Source organism: Talpa europaea (genome assembly GCF_964194135.1).
Source record: "Talpa europaea genome assembly, chromosome: 12".
Lineage (NCBI taxonomy): Eukaryota > Metazoa > Chordata > Mammalia > Eulipotyphla > Talpidae > Talpa > Talpa europaea.
Window position 1 is genome coordinate 8,472,330 of NC_140079.1, and position 27,523 is coordinate 8,499,852.

The window sequence follows — 27,523 nt, forward strand, 5'->3', positions numbered from 1 at the left end:
TCCCCCCCTCTCCCTCTCTCTGTCTCTTCCTCTTCCTCTCTTTCCTTTTCTCTGCTCTCCCGTCTCCCTCTACCTTCCATCCTCTCCCCCCAGAATCCTTCTCTCTCTCTCCCCCTCCCTCTCTCCCTCCCCTTCCTCCTAGACACCCCCCCTCCCCCCCCCCACTCTTTCCTGCTCCTTTCCTGGGGGAGCTGCTCAACACCATCACCCCTCCCTGCCACCCCTCCCCCATTCATTCGGCCTCCCCAGGCCCCGTCGGGGAAGTTTGCACCTCTGGACTCCATTGCTTTGGTCATTTTCACAAAGCCAGGCTGGCGGGGCAGGTCCAGCTGGCCACGCGGGGGACACGGATGCCCAGGACCTCGGGCTAATCGGTAACTACAAAGAAAGCGTGGGTGGGGGCGTGCAGGCAGCCGAGCCGGGCTGGGGGGCGGTGGGAAGCACCAGCCTCAGATGGCCAAAATGCTGCTGTTTGCCTCCCCCCTGACCACCCTCTCTGTTGGGCTCGGCCTCCCCCTCCATCTCTCTGTCCTCCTCTCCCTGCCTCCACCTTTGGCTCAAGTTAAAACTGGCCGAGCCTGTTAGCAATGTGTTGAGATCTGAGGCCAAAGCCAGTAGCCTGGACTGTCCGTCTGGCAGAACCCAGGTCCTGGGGTGGGGAGGGAGGCGTGGGCGACCCTGGAGACCAGTGGGGGAGGCAGGTAGGTGGGGGGGGCCTGCCTGTCTCCCTCCCACCTGATTTTCTCTGATAGTTGCTGGGAGGGGGTGGCCCCAGTGTCTGAATCAGGGTGGCTCAGACAGTTCTCCTGTTGGGTGCTGGGGACCAGGATGGGCACAGCGAAGGCTTTGTGCTGGACACCCTTGGCAAGGCCCTGGAGGGGTGGGCCAGGGCCCATGACCTATTTCAGATCCCATGTGTCTCCATCTCTCCTTTCGGTGTTCCAGGCCCTGTAAGCATGAATACATGTTTGTTGAATGAATGAATGAACAAATGAGCGAGTGAGTGAATGAATGAATAAATGAATGAAGGGTCTGGGGAAGCCCACAGGGAGAGTCTGGCAGGATGGAGCCCAGGCCTGTCACTTCCATTGGACCCTCCAGCTGGTACTCTGGGGGAGGAAAGAACCCCCATCCCCCACATCTTTTCAAATCCAACCATCACCAAAAAAAAAAAAAAAGGAAAAAAAAGGAGCCTGGAAAATTTCCTCCCTGTAGAGGGCAGAGGGGTTCACCCCACTCATGAGTCAAGCTCAGGGGCCTGGGGCTCTAAGGTGGACTCTCTCCAATGCCCACGCCCCTTGTTGTGTCTGATGGGCCCATTTCCATAAAGATTCTGATGGGAAGCCACACCGGCCTCTGAAACACTGAATTGCAAGGCTACTGTTAGCTAAGCCTGGTAAACAGATGGGGTACGGGGTGGGGGTGTGTGTGTGTGAAGACACCTGGTGGTCTTTTCCTCCCCTTTTTTGATTTTTTTTTTAATGTCCCCTGGGAATCCCCCACCCCACCCCCACAGCGAGGGAGAGGGAGTGGGAGCTGAGTTTTCACTTGGGCCTGAGCCTCACTTTCCCCGCTGTCACCAGAGCAGGACCCCAGGAATGTGGGTTATTTTTCCCCATCAGAGAGTGTTGGGATGATGGTCTCCTCGCTGTCTTTTCCCTCTCCAGTCTTCTTTGGTGGGTGGAAATCAGGACATCTGTGATGCCAGGTCCCCGCCCTCCACTTTGAAGGGACCCTGGGTGAGGCCAAGCCCTGGAGGCAGGCCCAGGAATCGCCCGCTGAGACCCTGGGGTCAGTGGCCTCCCTCCTGTCCCACCTGTGTTGGGCCTAGCTGGACCCAACCTGGTTTTCATTGAAGGAAGACTTGTGGGGGGAGGGGGTGGTGAGCTGGAGGTGGGGGCCTCCACTGGGACTGAGACCTGTGGTTGTGACTCAGCTGTGTGACCTCTGGCCAGTGGCTTGCCCTCTCTGGGCCTCAGCCAAAGGGAGGTAGAATGATGAATGGTAAATCAGTGTTCTTGGGGAGTGAGTGGTTGAGTTTCTGCAGAATGAACAGGGTGCAGGGTGCCCGCTGGAAACAGCAGGGGTAGTGGGTGTTAACCCTGGGGTGTGGAGAGAAATTCTCAGGAATCATCTGGAGTCCTGGATGCTGGAGAATCCATGAGGGTGGATACCAGGAGAGTAAAAGGGCCCGGGAGGGTGAGGCAAAAACACCCGGTGTGGGTTACCATCATCCCGGCACCCAGCAGGAAAAGGCCAGAAGCATCACCCGCCCCACGCTGACCTCATCCTTCGTCACTCTCAGGGGTCATGTGAAGGGGCTGCCCCTGGGCTGGGAGCGGGAGCTTCAGCACATCTTATGTAGAAGGGAAACTGAGTCCAGGAGGGGCAAATACTGGGTCCCAGACCTGGCCTGGGTTCCCCCTCACCTGCCCACCTCTTTCCCAGGCCAGGGGGTGCAGAGGTGTATCTGTGTGACCAAGGGTTCCGGGTTCCAAGCCCAAGGCGAGCTCCCCCCCACCCAGGTGTGCTGGGGGGAGAGTGACCCCTGACAGCCTCAGCCAAGGATGCAGGGAGACACCCCAGCTCCTAAGGGCCTGTGCGGGAGGGTGCATGCTGAGACCAAGAGGCAGGCCTGAGGTCCAGACACACATCTGACCTCTGGGCCTGGGACAGGGCTTGGGGCGGGGTGGTGAGGACAGTCCCACTCAGGGGCACTGGCTTGTTTTGTGTTAGAGAGAGATGGAGTCAGAGAGGGAGAGACAGAGACACAGAGAAAAGAGACAGAGCAAGAAAGGCAGAAACAGAGGGAGCCCCCCCACCACACCCCTGTGAGAGGGTGGGAGTCAGAGGAGGCCCCCAAGATTTGTGTTTCAGCCAGAAGAAGGGAGCATCCGGGGCAGAGACTCAGGCCAGGAGTGGGGTCTGCTGGGAATGGGTCTCCCCCTGGCTGCTGTTCAGCGGCCCCCCAGCCCCCAGTGAGCGGGCAGACACCCCCCCCCCCTCCCTCAGAGGGGCTTGGGTGTGCTGGCCCCCCCACCGTGGCCCGCTCCTGCGGGGCCTGCATCTTAATACTCGCCCTGCCGGGGGCAGACGCCTCGCCTCGCTAGGACTTGTCGCCGCTGCTGCGCGGCCCCCATTTATGGTAATGGCATATGCATTTGCATGTTAATGACAATATTTGTCTTAAAGCGGAGGTTGCGAGGGGGGCCGGTACAGGTGGGGGGGGCGGGGGCCTGCGGTTTCCATGGGAGCACCAGCTGCTCGCTCGGCGGCAGGAGGGGAGGCTGGAGCCCGCTGTGCTCTGCTCCGAGGCGTGGAGCCCCAGTGTGACGTGCCAGCCCCGGGAGGTGGCGCCCGGGGACCTGGGAAGGCGAACAGGGCGTGAGCCCCCAGGGCTGGTTATGTGACTTTGAGCCCAGCCCAGCCCCACTCTGTGCCTCAGTTTCCCCAAATGTCCAATTTTCATTGCATTAATGGAGAATCTCTGCCCACCCCCCCACCCCCCCACCCCCCAGGCAGCAAGCGCTGTGTGCCTACTGTGTGCCTGTGTTTGAGGGGAGCTAGGGTTCCACTTGAGCAGCATCCTGATGGGATTCCCTATGTAGTGACAACCCATGTACCCGTATGACTGGCCTTTATTGAGCACTTGCTGTATACCAGGCCCCTTTCTAGACCGGGAACAATGTTGGGCAAAACAGACACAAATCACTCCCAGACTCTTCCTGCCCCCTGACTGGTTGGGGATACGCTGTGAGGAACCAGGAGGTTACAAGGCAGTGAAGTCAGGGCTGTGATGGTCAAAATAGGTGTGGACATCAAGAGGGCTTCCTGGAGGCGGCGCTCAGTGTGGAGAGCACTTAAATGCTTGGATTTAGATGAGTCTGGTTTCTCTGGAGCCACGTGGACTGGGGCAGGCAGCGTCAGCCCCTGCCCCCGGTGGTGTATCACCTGTAGGATCAGGAGGCCCCCAGGCCTCCATCTCAGGGGGGGACGGGATGGTGAGGACCGGGGTGGCTGTTGTTGCTCTTGGCACAGGGCTGGGCAGAGGATGGTGTGGTGACAGGGGCTGGGCAGCTTCTGTGGCTAAGCCGAGACCTGAAGCGTGAACAGGGTCTGTCGGTGGGGCATGGTGTTGCTGGCAGAGAGAGGAGCAAAGGCCCAGGGGAGAACTAACCCTTGAGCGTCAGGGGAGGGGAGGGGGGTTGTTCGGCCAGGGGTGCTCCTTTGGGAGCAGCAGGACCCTCTTTGATGTGGGACTTACCTCACTGGGCTCATCTAGAAGTTTGGGCATTGCAGTGGACCCAGAAGCTGCCTCTGACATAGGTTTACCTCTCCTTCACCCCTGATGTTGGCCAGTGAGACTCTGGCCGTTGAGAACACTCAGTAGGACCTCATTCATTCATTCACTCACTCATTCATTCTCTCACTGACCCTTTTGGGGTCTTGCTTGTGAAGCAAGTGATGTCTAAGGCCCCTCTGAAGGACAGACAGAGCTGGATACTGGCACTTGCAGTCATGGTGGGCAGGTAATGGGTCCAAGGGAGGGGTGCAGGGTTGAGGAACTAGCTAGGAATTGGGGGCTCTGCCTGGAGAGTTTGGCTGCGTGGAGGGATGGCATTAGAACTGGGGCTTTGAAGGATGAAGGAACTTGCCAGGTAAAGAAAGCATTTCATGTTTTCATCCTTATGAACACACAGCACTTATCATGAAGCACATGTAGCAGCAGTGAGCCAGCCAGATGGGGACCACTGCCCTGTGGATGCGGGCACAGGAGCGGGTTGGCCATGGCCTGGAGGTGTGGAGGTGCGCGGCTGGGGTAGGAAGTGAGGCTGGAGAGAGCACTGGCAGGACCCTGAAGAGCTTCTGATGTTGAACTGAGCTTGACTCTTTTCTGAGGGCCCTGGGGAGCCACGGAAGGATTTAGAGCAGGAAGACCCCAGTAGACCTGCATGGAAAGGGGCTTCTGTCCTGCTGCCTGCCATTGCCACCACCAGCCTCTTCCGGGCCTCTCACCCTTATTCAGGTAATACTTGCTTCTCACAACTGAATGGATAAAATGGAAGCTTCTCCTCAGGGTGAGGCCCACGGCATGGAGAGAATGGGATGCAAGAAATCAGATGTATGTCCAGGTTGCAATGAGAACAGGGTTCCCCTCCCCCATATGGTGAGATCAGGAGACCAGGGCCCAGAGGTGGGCCACGCTCAGTCCCCGGTCATGCAGCAGTTTGGCTCAGCTGCCACATCCAAGGCTAAACCGTGATCCTCTTAATTCCGAAGAGGAATTAAGAGATGTGATTGTGGGCAAACGCAACCTAGGGAGGCTGATTGTCCTTGGACTTGAGGTGACCAGAGGCAGAGGGAAAGACGGCTCGGCTTGAGAGGCACTGACCCTGCGATTATCTTGTTGGTCTGGGGTGATGGTGAGCCTCACGGACGAGTCAGTCTGTGAGGGCATTTTCAAGTGGAGCATGTGGGAGAATGAGGGTAAGGGGATGAGAGGACAGGAAGATGTGGGAGGGATTGGATGGGGGCGAGGGCTGGCTAAGGCTGAATAGCTGCATGGATAAGTGATAGCTGCTGTGGGCATGAATGGGTGGACGGATGGCCATGACTCAGTGGATGCGGGAGTAGATGCGTGGATGAGAGAGTGGATGGATGCATAGGCATGGATAGATGGATGGAAGGGAGAACGGATGGTGGCTAGATGGGGGAATGAGGAAGTGAAGGACAGGTGGATGGATGGATAAGTGGGTGGATGGCTGGCTGGATGAGGGCTGGATGATGGATGGGTGGATGGATGGATGGATGCATGGATGGATGATGGATGGATGGATGGATGGATGGATGATGGATGGATGGATGATGGCTGGATGGGTGGCTGGCTGGCTGGATCATGGATGGATCATGGGTGGATCATGGATGGATGGATGGATGGATGGATGATGGATGGATGAGGGATGGGTGATGGATGGATGGAGATGGATGGATGATGGATGGATGGATGATGGATGGAGGATGGATGGATGATGGATGGGTGATGGATGGATGGATGGAGATGGATGGATGATGGCTGGATGGGTGGCTGGCTGGCTGGATCATGGATGGATCATGGGTGGATCATGGATGGATGGATGGATGGATGGATGGATGGATGGATGATGGATGGATGAGGGATGGGTGATGGATGGATGGAGATGGATGGGTGATGGCTGGATGGGTGGCTGGCTGGCTGGATCATGGCTGGATCATGGGTGGATCATGGATGGATGGATGGATGATGGATGGATGATGGATGAATACATGGTTGGGTGGATGGATGGATAGACAGATGAACTGAAGGATGGTAGAATGGATGTCTCGCCTGCATGGACCACCAACCTCTTCCCCTAGTGAATGGGAAGGACCAAAATCTTTGCCGTCTAACGCTTGATTTCCATTTCTCGTTCACTTTTTGCCTTTATGTGATCTTGAAAAGGCAACCTCATATTTTTGGAGCTTTAGTTCCTTCATTTATAGTAGAAGGAATATTGATAGTTATCTTCCAGAGTAGTTGTAAAATTTAGAATGAATTTATGTAATGTGATTCATATAATTACTAATATCTTCTAAATTGTTGGTTTCCTCAACAAATGGCCAGGCCCACAAGTTGTCAGCAACTAGTTGTCAAATCTTTCTGATGTGCCAGGCACTGAACTAGGCTCTGGCACACAAAGAAATGCTGTGGAAAGGCGGGACCAACAATATACGAGTAACCAAAGAAATGATATTTAGATAGGAGTGAGTTCCTGTGAAGAAAATAAAAGGTGTGGATTCGAGAGCGATAGCTTATCTCAGGTGGTTCAAGATGGCCTCTGGGAGGAGGTGACATTTGGGATGAAACCTGAATGACAAACGAGAACGGTGTCATCTGAAGTCATGGGAAAGGCATTCCTGGAGTAAGACACGGCGTGCGCAAAGGCACTGAGGTCAGATTGCGTTTGAGTGTTGAAGGGACCAGGGAGGAGGCCTGTGTGCTTGGAGCGGAGTGTGGAGGAGGTGAGAGCAGGAGAGGATGGAAAAGATTGTGGGTTTCACCCTGAGTCAGGTGGGGGCCGGGAGAGACCGTGGACACACTAAGGGCAGGATCCCTTAGGGAGCCCGGCATCCGGAGAAAATGAACTGTGGAGCCTCCATTTTCTGGGTGAGGACATTAAGGCACAAATGGTCTCAGGACATGCCTGGAGACATGTCTGCCAGGACAACTGCACCCAGCTTCTCCAAGCGGCTCCTGAGGGGCTGGTTTGCCTGGAGATGCTGCAGAGGGTCCATGAGTGAGGGGCGGAAGGGAGCGTGAAGCCTGACTGCAGCCTTGGAGGGGAGGGTCTTCCCATCTGACAGGTGGAGGGGACACTCATTTCCATCCTTGTCCCGGAACCCTCCTAGGAGAGGGACTGGATGAGGCATCCCCACCAGAGCGAGGGGCCCCTGGCTCCACCTTCTACTTGTGGGGAGTCGGAGGCTGAGAGAGGGATGGGGCCTCCCCAGGGAAGCACAGCAAGCGCGTCATAACAGTGGCAGCACCAGAAGGGATTTGGTGTCATCTAAGTGGGTGGTTGGGCTGTGGGGTCACGTCTTCACCCACCCAACCCTTCCGACTGTCGACTATTATGAGTCCTACTGTATGTCACCTGTGAGCAAGCCAGGCCTACTGTGTGCCTACAGGAGTGTACTGTACAGGTGGGAGGTGGAGACAGTGGTCATTATAGTCCTTAGGTCCATGTCACTTAAGGGGGTGACATGTGGTGGGGGGTGGGGTAGAGAGATGTATTAGGGGGTGAGCCTGAGTCGAGGGTCCAGCAAAACCCACATAGAAGAAGCACCCAGAGGTACTACCTCGCATCCGTTAGGATGGCTGTTATACAAACAAAACAGAATACAGAGAGCTGGTGAGGATGTGGAGACATTGAACCCTGTGTCCGCTGGAGGGAATGTCAGAAGGGCCAGTCTCTATGGAAACCAGGACAGAGGTGCCTAAAATAAGTTACACATAGAATTGCCACATAATCCAGCATGTCCACTTCTGGAAATTGAAAGAATCCAATCCTAAAGAATTGAAAACAGGGGCTTGAATAGATATTTGCACCCCATTGTCATAGCAGCGTTGTTCATGGTAAAGGATGGAAACAACCCAAATGTCCATCGGTGGATGAATGGATCATGCTGGAATATTACACGGCTCCCAAAAGGAAAGAGATTCTGACACATGCTCACACACCCAGTGTGGCTGGGCCCGGAGGGCGTGACACTCAGTGACATAAGCTGTACAGAAAAGACACACACTGTGTGATCCGCTCAAGGGCCCCAGAGGAGTCACAGCCACAGGGACAGGAGGCGGATGTGGGATGCCAGGGGGCGGGAAAGGGGAGGGTTGTTAGTGATTAATGGGGATGGTTTCAGTTTGGGAAGATGAGAAAGTTCTGGAAAGGGAGGCTGGGGACGGTTGCACAATACTGTGAAAGTGCTGAGTGTCAATGAGCCGTGCACTTAAAAATAGTAATGATAAAATGGTAAATTTAATGGTATGTGTATTTTACCACAACTTTGAGAAAAGCAGAGAGATGGGGACATGGGGGTGGATGGGATTCCAGAGTCAGACACCTGGAGGCATGGAGGAGGCCTAGGCCCTGGGGGTTCCAGGCGAGCGGAGAGTGAGACAGCCGAGGGAATGCTGAGAGGAGAGGCCGGCAGGTGACCCCAGGGAGCTTGGGCAGGGCTGCAAGCTCATCTTGGCTTTGACCAGGGGCACTGGGGAGCCACGGCAGGGTTTAGACTAGGGAGGCACACGTGTCAGAACTGGGTGGGGGGGATGCCTTGGGTGGCCTGCACAAAGGAAGGACAGAGCAGGCTGGGAGGTCAAAGGTTGGAGAGGCACCCGGCAGTGCCCCCCACCAGCCTGTATGCACCCCCCACAGTCTGTCTTCCCCGTAGCAGCCACCAGAGGGTGCCAGTGAGCACCTGAGTGGCGACTCCTCCCTACCCAGCCTTCTGACCTCCAGGGCTCCCATCTCCTGGGTCAGCACCCAACTCCCTGTAACCCACAGGCCCTGCATGACCTGCCTTGTGTCCTCTGTGCCCTCCTCCTCACTCTGCTCCGGTCACATGGGCACGCTTGCCAGCCCGCCAACAAGGACAGGCACTGTGCTGCCCCAGGGCCTTTGCATGGGCTGTGCCGGGTCCTCAGCCAGATCCCTGCGTGGTTCACGCTCTCACTTGCTTCACGTCTCAGCTCAGGTATCATCTCCTTGGCGGAGCCCCCTCTTCCCCGGATCCTTGCATGCCTCCTCCCACAGCTCCTTCCAGCTTCGCTTCCCAGTAGTGTCATCCCTGCACGCATGGGACTTACTCTCCACCACTAAAATCCCTTCCCCAAGCTTTTCTTTTTTTCCCTATGAAAGGAAACATTTCCAATACACCGTCGATTGTTCTTTTTGTTCTATTTGTTTTTCTCTCCTCCCCGGAGACTGGAAGCCCCATTAGGATGAAAATATTTCACTTTTTGTGTTCACGGTGTGTCCTGTGCCTGGACCAGTGCAGGTGAATGGAGGGGCGGGTGGGTATGGATGGACAGGTGGGTGGATGGACAGGGGGATGGGTGGATTGCCAGATGCATGGGTGAATGAATAGGTGGGAGTAAGGAAAGGGAACCACTGGTATAAGATGGGCGAGGAAGCGGCTTGGGCATATGGTGGAGAGGTGGCCCCACGGTGGAAGGGAGTATCTCCTGTAATCCCTAGTGGATATTATGGTGATGCTCATTTATGGATGAGAAGTGGAGGCCTAGAGAGGCCAGTGGATGGCCTGTGGTCACACAGCAGAAAAGTGTTGGGCAGGATTCGATCCCAACTGTGGCCACTAAATGACAGACCTGAGGGCCAAGGATTTGGGGCATCCCAAGTGCAGTAGGTTTGGGATCCAGAGGATTTGAGATGCGTGTTCATGGCATCAGCCTGGTCAGGGTCCTGGCTGGTGGGGAGGACAGGTCGGCGATCAGAGAATAGGTGAACAAGGGCATGTTCCATATGTGTCTCCCCAGCGCGACTGGCACATCATATGTGCTCAGGAAATGCCCACGGACTCTGTGCTAGGCATGGCAGGGAGGGTGAGGGGATAACAATGAATCAAAGTGGAAACTGCCCCCAAGGAGGTGGTCTTGATATTTCGTAGGTCAGGTAGTCAGTCAACAGGTAGTATTGAGCACCTAGTGTGTGCCTGGCATTATTTAGATCCCTGGGAGACAACACTGGACAAAACAGGTAAAAATCCCTGTCCTCATGGAAGTGACATTTCTGTGGGGGAGACAGAAGTAAGATATATGGTGGATGAAGTGGTGGTAAGAAAACTGGGGGTGGGGGGGAGGCAGGGTGAAGGTGATGAGGGTTTCAATTTTATTTTATTTTTTTTTATTTTATTTATTTTTTTTTAATAGAGGCATGTTTTTCTTTATTTGTTTGCTTGTTTGTTTTTGTTTTTTTGTTTATACATGCACTGGGTACAGTCAGAGGCGCAGGAGGGTGAGAGAATTCACCAGAGCCAGAGCGGGGAGCAGAGCAGGCAGAAGGACCGAAGTACACTGCTGAGGGGAGCAGCGGGCGGCAGGAGAGGTCTGCGCGCCATGTGGGACCCTCCTCCGGTGGCCGGGGAGCAGCCGGGGATTGAACCGGCGCCGCAGAGGCCGTGGGCAGCTTCACAACCCAGCGCTCTACCGCTGCGCCACCGGGGAGGCCCGAGGGTTTCAATTTTAAACTGCACGCTCAAAAGAGGCTTCACGAAGGTGATGAAATCTGAGGCACAGCCTGAAGGAAATGAGAGTGTGAATAGCACAGAGATCTGGGGGAAACACATTTCAGAACAGCAGGTGCAAAGGTCCTGGGGCAGGACCATGCTTGGCATGGAGGACCCTGTAGCGGGAACAGATTGAACAACAGGGGGAGAGAGAGGAGATGTGCAGATGGCGCGGGCAGGGGTAGGTTCTTCAAGGCCTGGGAGGAGGGACTTTAACCTGAGGTTGCTGGGCACCCTGGACTGGGAGGAGCCCACTGAGTGTGCTCACAGGCACCCCCTGGTGGCTGCTTCAGGGAGCCGAATGGGGGTGAGAGTGGAGCGGGGCAGGGGTGGTGATGGAACGGAGGACACGGACAGAGGCCAGACAGTGGTCAGGGTCTTACCGGGCATGCACTCTCTGCTGGCTCCAACGCTGCACGCAGCTGGTGTCTGGACACATGCTGTCGCCACCCTCAGGGGATCAGGCCATCCCAGCATGGTGTGAGCAGGACTACGAGAGGATGCGCAGGCTCAGGAAGGGCCCCAGGGTTGCCCGACCCCGGGATTCATAACTTGGGAGTGAGGAGGCTTCCCAGAGGAGGGGATGACTCGGTTGACGTGAAGGATGAGGCGAAACGGGCCAGACACAAGTGATGGGAGGTGTGTGGGCCGGGGGCAGGGCCAGTGCAAAGGCGGGAGCAAGAGATGAATGTGGGGCAGAAGTCGGGGTGTAGCCAGGGATGTGGTCGGTGTCTCTCAGCTCGGCCCTCAGGCTTACCAAGCTCCTTGAGAAGTGACACAAGTCCCAGACTTTATGCATGAAAATAAGGACTAGGAACAGTAAAAAGGAAAACCAGTTTTTGTCTTTTCACTTTGAAGACTGTTTTAGGTCAGTGTATCCACCTGTGGTGACTTAAGCAGTCCCCAGAGCTCTGGAATTTTCTCAAACTCAGAAGCCCTTTTCCCACCCCCAGTTTAGGTTCCACTTCAAGGGCTCTTTCTGACTTGCTGTGTGATCTCAGTTTCTCCAGAGTGTGTAAATAGATTGCTCCAAGGGGAGAGGAGCTTGGAGCCTAGTGCCCAGGACGTCAGGGGCCCTCTCCAACTTTCCAGTCACCAGTCAACTGTTATCCTACTATTGTTGTCTTTCTAAGAGGGAAAATTTGTGAGAGAAGCGCAGAGGCTGGAGTTAGACCTCCAGGGTTCAAATCCCACCTCTCTTTGCTGCTATATGAGCTGGGGAGGCCACTCAGTGGCTGGCATCTCCATTCTCCCATCTGTCAAATGGGGATCCTCTCGGGCTAGTCTGAAGAGTCCAGGTGTGGATGCCTGGGGCTCAGTGGATTTGACTATTATTATTACAACTTTGATTCATGAAATCCCCAAAGCTCAGATCTTGCAGCAGAGAGCAGAGGACTTGGCGAGCAGGGACCCTCTGTACTCTCCAGCAGAGGATTTTCCTTTCCGGGGAGTCACTGCTTGCATACTTTCAGGCATGGGGAACTCCCTTCTCTACACAAGAGCCATGATGAGGCAGATCTAGTTACCAGGAAACTTTCATCTATTGCAGAGATTTCTTGCTCCCCAAGCACCCCTTCACTGGTCCCTGCTATACCCTTGGGTCTTGAGACATCTATGAACATTGACCCCCAAGATCAACTCTTGTCCAGGCTTTGAAAATGTAGATGGGTGTGAAGGAAGTATAGGGTTGTCATGTCCTGAGTGTTCGTGGAGGAAGCACAGGCTAGGCCAGTACAGGAAGGGGCTGCTGGAACCTGGGTCCAATCTAAGCCCCTTGTCAGCAGATCTGGTGTACAAGGTTGGGGCGGCTGGCACCTGAAGAGGTGAGAGAAGCTCACCCAATGTGGGCATTGAAGGGGTTGTGACTTCCCACAGAGGGCCCCTCTGGGACTAGTTTGCAGCAAACCAGATCCTGCAAAATTGAGATGGCTTCCACAGCTTGTTAAGCATCTCTCAGAAATGTGGCACTATTTTAAGTTTCCTTTCAGGGACCTGCCACCTCCCCCACAGGCCTTGGAGGAATGGTTTTGAAGACCAAATGGTTAGCACACAGTCTGGGGCCCTGTTTAAACCCTGAAGACCTCACTTACTTCCTGTGTGACCTGGGCAAGTCCCAGGCCCTTGTCTATAAAATGAGGACAACACCAGCAGCTACTCACGGGGTTGTGAGGATTAAATGAGTCAATATTGAGTTTAAGTGTATTAGTGTTAAAGAACAATGAACTGTTACTAAAATCTGTGCTTTAAAAGTCTGCTGGCTGAGAAATGTATTAATTTGCTAGGGTCACCACAATAATGTACTGCAAAGTGAGGGACTCAAACAACAGCAATGTATTCTCTCTCAGTCCTGAGGCCAGAAGTCTGAGATCAAAGTGTTGATTGAACTGACCTGTGAGGGAGAAGCTGATCTTTGTCTTTCTGCCAGCTTGGTGTTCCTTGGCTTATGGAAACTCCACCCGACCGCTGCCTTCATGTCCACATGTCATTCTCCCTGTGTGTGTCTCTGTTCAAATTTCCCCCTTTAATGACACCAGGTATGTTCGATTAAGGCCCCCCTCCTCCACTATGACTCGCCTTAACTAATTACATCCGCACAACTTTATCCCCAAATCGGGTCACATTCTGAGGTCCTGAGATCTATATAAATTTGGGGGGAGGGAAAAACAGTTCACTCCTAACAGGAGCCACAAGTCACGACTATTTATCCAGAAACATAAGACCCCCCCAGTTTCACCAACGAGAAAAGAAGCGAAGACTCCAAGCAGAGATTGGGCAGAAAACAGGGAAGCGTTTCAGCACCAGGGACAGCGGCCCACGAGTTGGTTTTTCCTTCTAGACGCAATTCCAGAGGCCAGTGACCTCAAAGGGTGCTCAGGGCTCCACCCTTCCCTCCCAGGGTCAGAACACTCCAGGCTCTACACACAGAGCTCCGCAGAGAAGAAAGGGCCAAGGAGGAAGGGTTTGTCACCTATATTACATCTTCCTGCAGCCCAGTTTCTTGCCAGTCACGCCACATTTCTCTCAGCCCTTAAGGCTACTTGTTTTAGCATCTCCCCTTTCCCTGAAGCTTAAATTCAGAAAATGGAAACACAAACACAGACCTGCATTCACACACAGAGAGGAGAAAGACGAGCCATGGATTGGGAGAGACATTTACTTCACATAGAACCCGAAATTGATAAGCACTCACAATACGTAAAGAACTACAAAGCAAAAGGTGCCTGACTTTATTAATAACTCTAGGAATGTACACTAAAGTCTCAATTAAATACAGCAACACACTCACTATAGTGATTAATATTTAAAAGGCTGGCAAAACCAAGGGTTGATAGTGCAAATAAATAATAGGATTCTCAGACCCACTGGTGGGAGTACACAGTTATACATCGCTTACCAGCATTTCAATTAATGACAGACCACAACGGTGGTCCCAGTGATCTCTGACACGTAGCTGAGGTGTGTAGTAGGCTGTGCGGATGCACACAGACATCTGTTGTTGAGTGCGATTTGAGTAGGAGAATCAGACGCGAGAATGTGGTATGTGCTGTGATCCCATTTGTATAAGTTCAAAACCAGGAAGCACTCAACCTCATTAATTAGTGATACATGAGGGTGAGAAATGCACAAACACACACACACACACACACACACACACACAACGAACATGGCTCTCATGAGCCAGAGTAGTGGTTACCTCTGGGGGAAGGATGAGATTGTCATAGGTGGAGGAAACGCCAGGGTTTCTGGTGGCTGCTATTTTTTCTTTCTTTTTTTTAAATGAAGATTTATTTATTTTTTATACAAGCACTGGGTACAGTCAGAAGTGCGGGAGGGTGAGAGAATTCATCAGAGCCAGAACGGGGAACAAAACAGGCAGGCTGATGAAGTACATTGCTGAGGGGAGCAGCAGGTGTGGCAGGAGAGGTCTGTTGCACCATGTGAGACCCTCCCCGGTGGCCGGGGTTCAAACCGGCGCTACAGAGGCTGCGGGCAGCTTCCCAGCCCAGCGCTCAACCGCTGCGCCACCAGGGGAGGCCCCGTTTTTTATTTCTAGACCTAGGAAATGGTTCTATGTCTTTATAATTACTTGTCACATTGTATATTTACATGTTCTGCACTTTTTGAGGCACCGGTATATTTCTAACATATCTAATTACAATATTTTTACCCTGGTAAAATAAACATAACAAAATTTACCACTTGGACAATGAGTAAGCGTAGAGTTCAGTGGCTTTAAGTGCGTTCACAATGCAGGGCACGTCACTGGCACCATCCCAGGACTTCCTCATCTTCCCAAACCCAAACCAGGTCCCAATTAAACACGAACTCTCCACCCCCCCACCCCCGCCCCGGCACCCACCAGCCTGTCTCCGACTGGGGCTTTTCTAGGGGCCGCATATGAGTGGCGTCCCAGGGTATTTGTGCTTTTTTTTTTTTTTTTTTGGTTTGGCTTAATTCACGCCACACAGTGTCCTCAAGGTTAATCCGGGTGGCAACATGTGTGAGCAGTCCCTTTCTTGTAGAGGCTGAATGAATCCAGTGGAAGGGTGGGTTGCATATTCTCTGTCCACTCATCTGATGATGTGATTTTGGGCCTGTTTGCGCTGACTGGCTCTTGTGGGGGATGCTGCTATGGACATGGGTGCTCGAATTGACTCCAGGGCCTGCTGGCAGTTCTCCTGGGGATAAACCCAGAGGGACCATTTGGCGAGCTGCAGTCTAGCAGGACACGGCTCTCATTAGCTGGAGTGGGCGCTGCAGAGATGTTCTCAGGGGCGCCTCCCGTGGGGTTGCCCGGGGGCCACAGAGAGACCACGGGAAGGGGACGCGGGAGCACAGAGTCCGACAGCGTCGGAGTAGACAGTAATGGGCTCGGTTCACAGCCAGTGAAGCTGAGGCCCACAGGGGTTCATGGCAAAGCCGGGAGTGGGGTCCAGAAACCTGGCCCATCCCAGGGTACCTGACATCTGCCCACAGCCCCCCGTTCTTCCTGGGGAAAGCAGCTTTCCAAATACCTTTGATCATGCTGGTCTTTCTCTGGGGTCTCTCTTTGCTTTTGCTCTGTCTCCCAGAGTTTCTTGTCTCTGTCCCTTTCACCCTTCACACCTGCGCCCCTTACCCAGGTGGGCCCAAGCGCACTCACCCGGGGCCACTCCGCCTGGGCTGGTCCCTCCTCTCCTGATTGCTCTCGCCCTCTGCCCTCTGCCGCCCGCACTGGTCCCCTCTAGCTCTGCCCCCACCCCTGGGTTGGTCTGTCCTCTCTGGTGAGGGAAACTGAGGCCCATGGAGGGGCAGCGCCCTGTGCAAGCCGCAGAGCACCCGTCTGCTTTCTGTCTCTGCAGGTTTGACTCTTCCAGGGCCCCATGTGAGTGGCGCCCTAAGTATTTGCCCTTTTGTGCCTAAGGTCTCACTCAGCAAATGTCTTGAAAGTTTGTCCCCGTGTAGCCTGTGTCAGAATTTCCTTCCTTTTTAAGGTCAGATAATGTCCCGCGCCCGGCTGGATCCTGCTGCGTTTAGCCACTCGCCCTCGGTGGCCAACTGGGTGGTTTCACTTCTTGACTGTGGTGAGTTGCGCTGCTGCGAGGCGGGGGTACAGAGCCTCCCCCTCAAGCCTCCTTTCTCTCTCCCCTCCAGGCTGTGCCTTCCTCACCTACTGTGCCAGGGACTCTGCCATCAAAGCTCAGACCGCCCTGCACGAACAGAAGACCTTGCCCGGAGTGAGTCCTGGTGCTGTCGGGGATGGGGCTCTGCGGCGGGGGGAGGCCCAAGATCCTGGGGTTACCCGTGAAGCCTCTGGACTGAGGAGACATAAAGGGTAGAATGAGCATTTATTGAGTGCCTACTGCATGTTGTGCCTCAAACTCCAGCCGGCGTAGCAGCGCGCTGTGCAGGCCCCCCCGGCACAGGGCAGGCGCCCGGCCCGGCGTGGGTGTCAGTGCGCCGGGACCTGCGGGTCGGGGCGACTTTAGCGGGCTGACGGCACAGCATGCCAGGGGTTCAGAGACAGGACGGTGCAGGCGTGTTGGAGGAGCAGCGAGGGGGCTCATGCACTGGATGTGGCGTAAGGGGAAGTGGGGGGCAAGGTGAGGGCGGGTCATGCAGGGCCATGGGCTCGGGAGGAAGGTAGATCCTGCCTTGCTGCTCATGAAAAGGAAAGAAGTTTTCTTTTTCTTTATTTTTAATGAATACAAGAACTGGGGTGCAGGCCAGAGGTGCGGCTGGTGGTGGGGGGGTGAGAGGATTCACCAGAGACAGAGTGGGGAGTAGAACAGGCAGACTGACTGAAACGCACTGCTGAGGGGTGCAGCGGGGAGACAGGAGAGTCCGCTGCGCCATGGGGGCAGCTCCCTGGCCAGGGATCGAACTCAGGCCGCCGCGGTGACAGTGCTGAGACTTAGCCCTTGCGCCACCAGGGAGGCCCCTCTTTTTCTTTATTCTTATGAGCAAATAAAGCTACAGCACCTTGATGCGGGGCTGCTTGGGCAGGGCTTGCTGCTCCAGGGGTCTCTGGCCCAGGCAGGTCAGCCTTGTTCCCTTTGGGTGGGCAGGAGGCCCTGCCCCGGTGATGGACGGATGCGCTGCTGAGCCAGCTGGGTCTCCAGCCAGAGCTTCTTGATGAAGATTGGAGGCACCACAATGAGCTGGTGGCTCCCCCTCTTATGAGATCTGTGACGGGGCGCACCCTTCCCTCTGAAACGCTCGCACCGGGGGTGCTCAGGGGCTGCTTGAGTAACGTCTATAGCTATAAGCCAGGAGTAAGGACACAGTATGGTTGACAGTGGGAAATCTGGGGGGAGCCTGCTAGGGACAGGCTGTATTAGACAGCAAAGACCTAGAATGTTCTAGACTAGGAGCTAGCTGCCATGTTAGACAGCTAATGTTTTAAATCTAAAATGTTTTAAACCAGGGGCTACAGACCAGCACAGGTCTAGAATGATTAGTCTAGAGTCAGCTATTATATTGGATAGTATGGATCTAGAACATTGTAGAATTAGGGAGTCAGTTGCCACGTTAGAGCTAGAATGTTCTAGACCGAGAAGCATGATGCAGTGTCATCATACTTGAGATTGCATGGTTTAAGGTCTCTTTGTACCAGCCCCCAGGATTCAGAGGGTGAGTCTCAAGCAATATCCCTCTTCTCTGGGCCTTAGTATCCCCAGCCTTCCACCAGGATCTGGTCGCAAATTATCACCATTGCCCAGCATTGCCCGGCACCTCACCTCTGAGGCGCATCATGTCAGGGGTGGCAAGGCTGCTGCTAGCCCCACGTGACAGAGGGGAGACTGGCTGAGAGACATGAAGGGACTCCTCTGAGGTCACCAGCAGGGCAGGAACTGCAGCTCTAGCCTCCCCACCCAGACTTGAACCACTAACTTCTTTGGTTCTGTTTTCTGCAAGGAAATGAGTGCAGATGTTTGGTAAAGGAGGTGGCTCGGAGCCAGACCTTGGGGATACAGGGACTACACAGAGCCCTAGTACTTTGTACCCCTCCCCCAGGCCTGGTCAGTACTCCCTGGGGTTGGAACCTGGCTTTTAAAAACATCTCTTAAAATTGGGAAGATAGGGCCTGCCTAGTGGCGCAGGGGTTAAAGTCTCAGTGCTATCAAGCTATCGCCAACCACTGCGGCATGAGTTCGATCCCTGGTGGGGAGATACCCACATGGTGCAGCAGACCTCTCCTGTCCCGCTGGCTGCTCCCCTCAGCAGTGTATTCCAGCAGATCTACCTGTTCTGCTCCCCACTCTGTCTCTAGTGAGTCCTCTCACCCCCACACCTCCTGCCTACACCCCAGTTCTTGTATGCATCAATAAATAAATCTTTAAGAAAATAAAATTGGAAAAATACTACACATTTAGAGCAAAGTACATGCAATCCAGATAATAACAAAGAGGGTACTCAGTCACCACCAGTTAGTATCCGGAAACCACCCCACCCCATGTCCCCAAGGAAGCCCCTCTCTGTATGGGAGCCACTCTCCTGATGTGACTACCCCCTCCTTTTTTCATAGTCTTAGCACTTATAAAGACAATCCTAAAATTCTGGTTGATTTTTGTCTGTTTAACTTTTAACCTATCGTGTATGGCATCATACTGTGTAGAGTTTCCCCATTTCTTTTCATTCAGTGCATTTTTTTTTTTTTACTTAACATGATGCTGATTAGATTCAACATCACACAGTAGCGGTTGGTGCTTTTTCATTGTCATGTAATATTCCACCACCTAACACAGCCCCGCAGTGATGGCATGTGTCCTGAGACAGGTGTCTCTGGGCAGGCCTGTCACTGTGTGAACAGCGAGTGTAAGGACACAACCCTCCATGGCCCCGCGGCTACACCCCCAGGCTCCACGGTGCAGCCTGTCGCCTGTCATCTGTGCAGTCCACTGCTGATGGGAACTTTGTTCAGTGACACAGGACCGTACATAATGTACTTGTCTGTTCCCCTGTTGGTGGACATTTGCATTGTTTCTAGCTTTTGTTCTTACAAATAGAGGTTCTTGTCCATGTTTTGTTTTTGGAGGCCACGTGCTGCCTTCCTGCTGGGCATAACCCCCAGATTCCAGGCCCCAGGCATGTGCATCTTCCACTTCTGTAGCTCCAACACCCATTTGATGAACGCAGGGGTGACTTTTGGAAGTGAACCCCCACCCCCAGGGCACCCACAGAAATGGAATCAGCCTTTCAGACAAGAGCTGGTGGCTCATTTGCTGACTGCATGAGGAGTAAATGAGGTGGCTGGCATGGCAAGTCTGTGCCTATTAGCAGCGACTGGGCACAGATGTGAGTCCCCCACTGGAAGATGGAGCAGCAGCTGCAGGAGGGTCCCCCCAGCTCTCTGGGATGGAGAAGACCACTGTGCTGGCTCGCACACTTCCACATGGCTGCACGCACAGCCAAGGAGTTAGGGGGCCCCGGTGGAGACCTGTGTCATTTAATCTCAGGAGGGGAGGGACCCCAGTCATTTGCTGGTTCTGTGCTTCCCTCCTCCCCATGGCAGAGCTAAGCGCTGCTCCCCAATCCTCATAAAGCCGCTTTCTGAAGAGAAAGAGCAACACTGCCTTCCCAGTTCCCTCTCCAGGATGACAGCGGCTGGTGTCCATGGGGGATGCAATTTAATCACATCTCAGCATTCTGGAATAGGATCCTAAATTGAATAACAGAATCCCAGAATAGAACCTGGAATGGACCACAGGACCCGGGAATTCACACTGGGCAGATCCCTCGGATTCCCGTAGAGGCTCTGAACTCGGCCGTCAAACTCCAGGACGCCCCTGTCCAGGTTCCTGGAGATGGAAGGGATCCCTGCAGGGTGGGGAGGCAGCAGGTCCAGCTCCTGTCTCTTGCCCTGGGGGCAGCACCATCTCTTTCTTTGGGGACGTCTTGTGGGATGCCCTGGGACTGGCCACAGCCCTGCTTCTGAGCAACCCAGAAAGGGTGGGTATGTCCAGGTGGGAGTTCCCCACACAGACCCCTCCTTAAAACCCCTCAGGGCAGAAGAGGGTCTCAGAGGCCTCTCCCAGGCCTCACCCCAGCCCCACATCACATTGTTTGACTCAAGGTCAAGCCAAATCTGAGATGACTGTCTAGTGATCTGCCCCTCCTGGGCCTCTGTTCCCCCATCTGTGAAATGGGCCAAGAGTGTTTCGGGGACCCTGTAAACACAGGAGCTTGGTGTGTATGCGCTGACTGAGGAAAGGACTGGTTCCAGGCGAGCCCAGCTGGGGACTCTGGACTTCATTTCAGTTGTCATTTGTGGACTCATGCTGGGCCTTTTCTGGAATGGGCACACCCAAAAGAGAAACTGTGATGTTGGGGGTATGCCAGAACTAAGGCAAAGCCTGAGCAGAGCCACGGAAGCAGTTAGCTACTGAGGGAAAAGCTTTGGGAGCAAGTGGCATTCGAGTGGCCTTGAGGGGTGTGAATGAGAGGGTGGATCTGGAAGGAGAGTCTCTTGACAGTGTCCTGGGGCGTGGCAGGAATGCCTGGCACCTAGCAGCAGAGGCATCTCAAGAAGGAGTTGGCACCCCACCCCAAGGACACTAGGGAGCCATGGTAGCAGGACAGGAGCTTGGTCAGGGGTACAAAGCAAGGTAGGCTAGGCCCGGTTGGAAGACGAGGAGGCTGGCAGGGCGGTTGGGGCAGCCCGGATAGGGGTTCACCTTGTTTCCTTCCCTCCACCCCAAAACAACCCAGTCAGGGCTTCCTCTGGTCCTGCATCTTCAAAAGGTACAACTTTGAACATCTGGGAGACTCTTTGGGGTCCCCATCTGACCACCAGAGATTCCTCCTGTAGTCTCTTCCCCCCAGCGGCCCGGGGGAAGCCTCCCCATCCGTGACATCTGTGATATAAATAGGTCAGACATAAGGGATTTGCTTTTCTCAGTGGTGTCTGATTTGGCTGAGCTCATCCAGCAAAAGGAAGGGGAAGGGAAAGAGCCAGGACTGGACCCCAGTCATTTAACATGCGCCCACCCCAAAGACAGATACTTGCAGAGCTCCAGCCCACAGGATCCTTGCTTGGAGGCATGTCAGGCTCCCTAGAGGACCCTGGGGAAACCAGCAGGCGATCAGCCTGGACTTCTGCTTCTCACTCTCTCCTCTCCCTTTTGACTTGCCCTCTATAAAATGGGGGTGTTTGCATCTCATAAAATTGCTCTAGGTTAAATGTGCCAGTGGATGTTGGCGTTGCTCCAACATGACAAACTCTCTCCCTCCCAACTCCTATTCATACTTCAAAACCCACAGCAGATTTTCCATCTTCAGTGCAGTCCCAGCATTGCCTTGTGGCTGCTCTGTGCTGAAGCTCTCCCAGTCCCAGAGTTCTCTTTCTGCCTCCATCCCGACCTGTGTCTGGGAGTGTCTGTGTTTCCTCCTGTCCTCCTTCACCAGACTAGTGGTGTCCTCTCCTGGGATTGCAGTTACTCAGGATGGGACACACCGGGCCTGCAGTTGAATAAATGCAACGAGGAAAGGAGGAGGCAGGCAGGGATGCAGCGCTGGGGAGCCAGAGAAGGTGGAGGAGGGAGGGAGGGCAGTCGGCAGAGACCTCGGTAGGACAGATGGAGAGAGAGAGCCGGAAGGAGGTGGGCAGAGCCAGATGGGCGGGCAGGGGCGACAGGAGGGGGGTGTAGGGAAACCCAGTCCCCCCCCCCCAGCACGCCTCCTCCTGACTCTGGCGGGCAGTGAGCAGGGCCTGGCCTCTGGAGGGCTGATCCGGCTGATCGTCAGCGCCTGCCTGGGCGTGGGGTGCCGAGCTCCGGGCTCCGGGAGCGAGAGCAGAGCCCGAGCGTGCGTGAGGCGTGTGCGCGCCTGTGCGCCCCAGGGCTGGGCGGGCGCGCTGTGGCACGTGGATGCCAGCCCTGCGCGGCTGCAGGCCGGTGGGTAAGGCGGGGCCGCGGGACCGCGGGGTGCAGACGGCGGGGCCGAGCGTCAGCGTTCGAGTAGGGGGTCTGCAGAGGAGCCGCGGCCCACCTGGGCCTGGGGCAGACCAGGACTTCCTCCCCACCGCATGGCCGACCCGGGAGGGGAAGGGGCCTCCCCGAGGAGGTGGAAGGTCCCAGGCTGCACGGCACGCGGGGGAGAGGGGGAGCAGGTACCCAGGCCCCAAGAAAAGGGTGGGGGAGCAGGGTGGGGTGATGGGGGCAGGTTCTCTCCCGGTGCTCCCCCATCCCTTGCTCCCTCCCTTGGCTCATCCATTGCCAGAAGATTATATTTAAATATCTCTTTTGTGCAAGGCAGGAGCTGGGCTCGCCCCTAAGAGGCGGTTTCCATGGCAACAACAATTGCCAGCTTCCTTGTGTGGTGAATCAGCGTTGCCATAGCAACCCCATCCTCATCTGCCCAAGGTGCTGGGAGGGGGGAGGAGGTGAGGGCCAGGGAAGGAAGGCCTGGTGGGAGGGGTGGGGGGGCAGCCCACGCTGGAGTTCAGGTGCCCCCTCACCCTCGGTTCCCTTCCCCACCTCAGGCTGGCCCCAAACCAGAAAGCTGGTCCATCTGGTTGACATAGTCTTCCCTCCTACCTCCAGCTAGTGGGGTGTGGTACCCAGGTGGAGAGGCCGCGTGTGCGTGTGTGGTGGGGGGAGGGGAGGTGGCTCCATCTTTCCCGGGCAGCAGGAAGGTTGGACTGATGGAAGAGGGGATACGAGATGAGGGAGACTGCGGCCCCTCTGGTTCTGGGACTCCCAAGACTGAGTTCAAATTGAGGAGGCCACGTGTGCTGGGGAAACAAACTTAGAAAGGGAGCGGATCAGAAAGGGGGGGATTAGACCGTGGGAAAGGAGAGCAGCGGGAAGCTGGGGAGGGGCAGAGGAACTCTTCGGGAGGGCGTCCCGGGGAGGGGGTGCAGAGTGAGGGAGAGGACTCCGCGATGGCCTGCAGCACTGTGTTGAGGTCTGAAAGAAGGGTGAAGGAGTTCGGAGGTGAAGAGACTGGAGGGGTTCAAAGTTGGGGAGGGGGCTATCGTGGCAGTTGGTGGAAAGGGCCCTGGATTTGGGGTTGAGGGATCTCCACCCTGCGTTGGCTCATCCACCATGACACTGGATAAATAATCTCTCCCAACGTTGATAGTTTGATGTCGGTAAGATGGGGTGCAAAGCACACTCCCTCTCTGAAGCTTGCTGACAACTGTACTGTGATCAGAAAGGTAACATTTGTCAAGCACCTTTTCTGAATGGTCACAGGGATCTAATCAGGTTGTCTGACCTGTACTTATTCCAACCCCAGGCCTGGCTGCCAGCTGCCCTTCTATGCTAGTGGGCATTGGCCTCCTCCCTCCTCCCTTCATTCAGTTGGGCAAACTCCTCTGGTTCTCTGTGTCCTCTGACCTGTGTGGGGTGAGGCTATGCCAGACATTGCACTTTCAACCCTGGAGCAGAGGGAGGGTGGAACCCAGAGCTGCAGGGATGCCTGCCTGGGGGCTTTTGAATTGGGTTTTGAGGGATGAAAAGGAGTTCACTGGAACAGCAAGTTGGATTCTGTCCTAGGATCTGTGAAGGAGCAAATACCATACCCATCCCACACCCCTTGGGTCTGTTCTCAAATACTCAGTTTAGTTCATCCCCATGGCTGGGTAAGTTTCAAGGGAGTGTTAGGGGAAGATTTCTGAATCCCATTTTCAGTATGGGGATGGGGGCAGAAGTATCTAGAACAATGAGTCCGCTGGGTATGACAGTTCCTTCACCCAAGGCTTGTGACCATGTCCAGATGCAAAAGGTGGGGAAATAGACTTGAGGGATCAGAGGAGTTGGGCCATCTTTGCAAATATTCTGTCTCACTTGGAGAGGCAAGGAGGCCTCCTGGAAAAGGGGGTGCTGTTGCTGGGTTTTGAAGGTTAAAATAGGAGTTTTCCAGGTAGTTGTGAGCAAAGGCCTGAAGGGTGGGACCATGTGTGGTTTGATTTGACTGGGGTGTTAGGTGCTACTGGGGTTGGGTCGACTGCTGAGGCTGGGGAGGAAACAGGGGTCCAGGCCGAGTGCTGGTGAAGCCCCCACTACCGACTTGACCTACCCCTCTCTCCACAGATGGCGCGGCCAATCCAGGTGAAGCCTGCGGACAGCGAAAGCCGCGGAGGTAGTTGTCATCTCTCCATGGCCACCAGGCTGCGGGGTGGTGGAGGGATGGGGGGAGGGGAAATCCCTTCCTCTTTCTCACCTCAAAGGGACAGTGCTGAGGCCTAGGGGCCTGGGGCCGCCGCCACAAAAGGGCGCAGCTAACAGTGGTGGGAGAGGTAGAGGCCTTCTGGCTGGCTCCTGATGGGAGAGGAGGGGCTGTGTGGCTGTGTCCCTTCCTCACCACAGTTCTGCAGGCTAAGGGGGGCTCAGGGGATGGGGCGCCCCAATGGCTGTGGATTGCTTTCTGGGCTGCACACACTTGTGTATCTGGGCAAGTGCACGTGTGTGTGCGTGTGTGCGTGTGTGTGTGTGAGAGCACGCATACCTGTGCATGTCTATGGTGTCTGCAAGCATGTGCACATGCGCCGTGTGTTGCTGTGGCTGGTGCTGTGGGGTGGGGGCTGCTTGTGTGCACATCTTCAGACCTGGCCTGCATATGGGTACGCGCAGGGCGTGTGCTTGACTGTTCTGGGCCGGGCGGGTGGGCGTGCAGACGGGGACCTGTCTCAGGGCTGGACCACAGGGAGGTGTGCGCCCTTGGGTGGTGGGCCGCCCGGGTGGGATCCAAGGTTGCTCATTCTTGGAGATTTCTGTACCTTCTCCCCATCTCGGGTGGAGGAGGAGCTGAGGGCTAGCAGCCAGCCTGGGGCGGTGTGTGAGGCAGGACCCCTGTGTGTGTGGAGGAGCCCTGCAAAGCCCATCCTGACTGGGAGCCACTTTCACTCTCCAACCTGAATGCCAGGGATTACAGAGGTGGGGTCTGCATGTCTCCCTCTCAGCCTCCCTCTCCTCTGCTCGGCTCTCCTCTGCTCTCCTCCCTCCTCCCTTCCTCTCCATCTCTCTCCCTCTTTATCTGTCTTCTCCCCTTTTGTCTCTGGTTCTCTCTGCCCTTCTGCATATCTCTTCGTCCATCCGTCTGTCTGTCTTTCTCATCTGTCTCCATCTCCCTTCCCCTCAGTCTCCCTGCTCCTGTGTCTCCTTCCATCCCACCCCCATGAGTGACATCTGCCAAAGAACAGGTTTCCATAGTAACCCAGCTCACCATCCCTGGGAGATGGAGCTGCCGTGTTCCTGATTACAGGAAGCAGAGCAATTACCCAAGGGGGCAGGGCTGTGGCACCACACTTGGAGGACTGTCCCATGCTGGCTCGCTCCTGGTCTTAGACGTGGGTAGGTCCCAGCCAAGCCTGCAGCCAGGCCCCTACCCTCCACCCCACCAGACGGGGGCACCAGGCTCCTCGGCCGCCCTGCCCGTGCGCACACACCTTCACGCATGCCCCGGAGGCTTCCCGCCTGGCCCCTCCTCGTCCTGCAGCGAGGCTCCAGCCCGAGGACTCAGGGACCACCTACCGGCGCTCACCTGGCGTGGCCGCTCTAGATGGCCGGCGGACAGACAGGGACCCAGACCGGGCCAGGCAGTGCCTAACACGGGTATTACTGTGGGCTCTTGGAGTGAACCTGAGGGAAAAGCCATCGTTGCCCGGAGGGTGGAAGCGGTGGCGCAGAGGCCAGAAGGAGTGAAGGGTGGACACTGCAGGCAGGTGGCACAGCAGCGGAGGCGCAGAGACGGGAGCGCGCAGGCAGGTGGGAGGGGGCGAGACCCGGCGGGGAGAGCCTGCCGTGTCCTCCCGCGCACGCACAGGACAGGGGCGGGCAGGGTCCCGGTCCCACCCCCCACGCCGCAACCACCCGAGCCCCGGGACTCGGCTGAGGGGGTGTCTCTGCCCACAGGGGACCGGAAGCTGTTTGTGGGGATGCTGAACAAGCAGCAGTCGGAGGAGGACGTGCTGCGGCTGTTCCAGCCCTTTGGGGTCATTGACGAGTGCACGGTGCTCCGGGGCCCCGACGGCAGCAGCAAAGGTGACCGCGCGGCGGGGGCCTGGGGGCGGGGGAGCGGGCTGAGGCCTGAGGGGCGGGGCCAAGGGCTTGGGGGCGTGGCTGGGAACCAAGGGGGCGTGGCTGTGGGGTCCAGTCACAGGCGTGAGACGCCTTCTGGGGCGGGACCCAGTGGGTGGAGCCCGCTTCTCGGGGGCGGGGCCACTCGTGGGCGGGGCCGCGCCTGGGGCGGGGTCGGCGGAGACCGCTGGGTCCCTTCGGTGCCGCCGGGTCCCCGGGGCCCGAGTCCGCCTGGGGCTGCCTGTCTTCACCTGTCTCTGTCCACGGGTCTGTTTCTGTTTGCATTTGCCTGAGTCCTGGGACGGGCTCAGCCCCATCGCCCAGCGCTTCCGTCTGGTCAGGCCACCGGGAGTCACTGAGGGTCTCCGGGCACCTGTTGTCCTGCGTGCCCACGCGACCACCTGGGGTGGAGACTCGCTCCACCTGCATCGCTTAGTCTGGGCTTCTGCCTGACTGTCCAAATGGCTGTTGCTGACTGACTGACTGACTGTGGACCCAGCTCTGCTTATTTAGGTTCATCTGTCGGGACGCGATTACTCTGTCTCTGCTCTTGCAATTTACCTTTCCTAGGACTGAATCCAGGATGCAGTATCCAGTGATCTGACTGGATATGCCCAGCTCTTTCTCTGAATTGAGATGTGATTCACATAGAGTAAACATTTTCCTTTTCAAGTGTACAGTGATGTGCTTTTCAGTATATTAGCAAAACTGTGTGACTGTAACCACTGTCTAGTTCCAGAACATTTTCATTCGCCGTCCCCCAACTCTGCCTGGCTCTATAGAACTGGCCGGGCCAGGGGGATGGGGTGGGGTTCTCTGCAGGTGACTGAGTTTGCCTATGTCTGGTGGTCTCTGGTTGTCTGCCTGATTGCTCCCATGTCACCGGCCAGCTGGGTCTGCCCTGTCTGGTGGCTTTTTACCCCATCTCCCCAATTCTGGTCACGTGGCCATATTGTCTGGGTCTGAGTGTATCTCTGTCTGGTGTGTCCACAGGATTGTATCTCTCTGCCTCTGTCTGATGGTTTGTCACTTCAATTTTGCATATCTGTTTACAACTCAGGATCTCATGGTTTTGGTGACTGGAGGGTGTTTTCTAAGCCCACCCTCTTCCCTTGTTCTAACAGGGGACCTACTGCCTCGATTGTGCCGGCTTCACACTGTCCGTCTGTCAAACAGTGACATGGCTGGCTGGGTGT

General features: G+C 55.6%; 1 protein-coding gene across 3 annotated transcripts in view; it reads left to right on the forward strand.

Moving 5' to 3' along the window:
- The window catches only part of CELF5 (CUGBP Elav-like family member 5), a gene marked incomplete at both ends in the record, with an annotated part of 40,498 nt that overhangs the window by 540 nt on the left and 12,435 nt on the right, over positions 1-27,523 (forward strand). For all 3 annotated transcript variants that reach the window (XM_084249542.1, XM_084249541.1, XM_084249543.1), the window contains 3 exons: positions 16,459-16,541; positions 24,342-24,393; positions 26,163-26,291. In XM_084249542.1, coding sequence (XP_084105668.1) covers positions 16,459-16,541; positions 24,342-24,393; positions 26,163-26,291 — 264 coding nt within the window. The remainder of the gene's footprint in view (positions 1-16,458; positions 16,542-24,341; positions 24,394-26,162; positions 26,292-27,523) is intronic.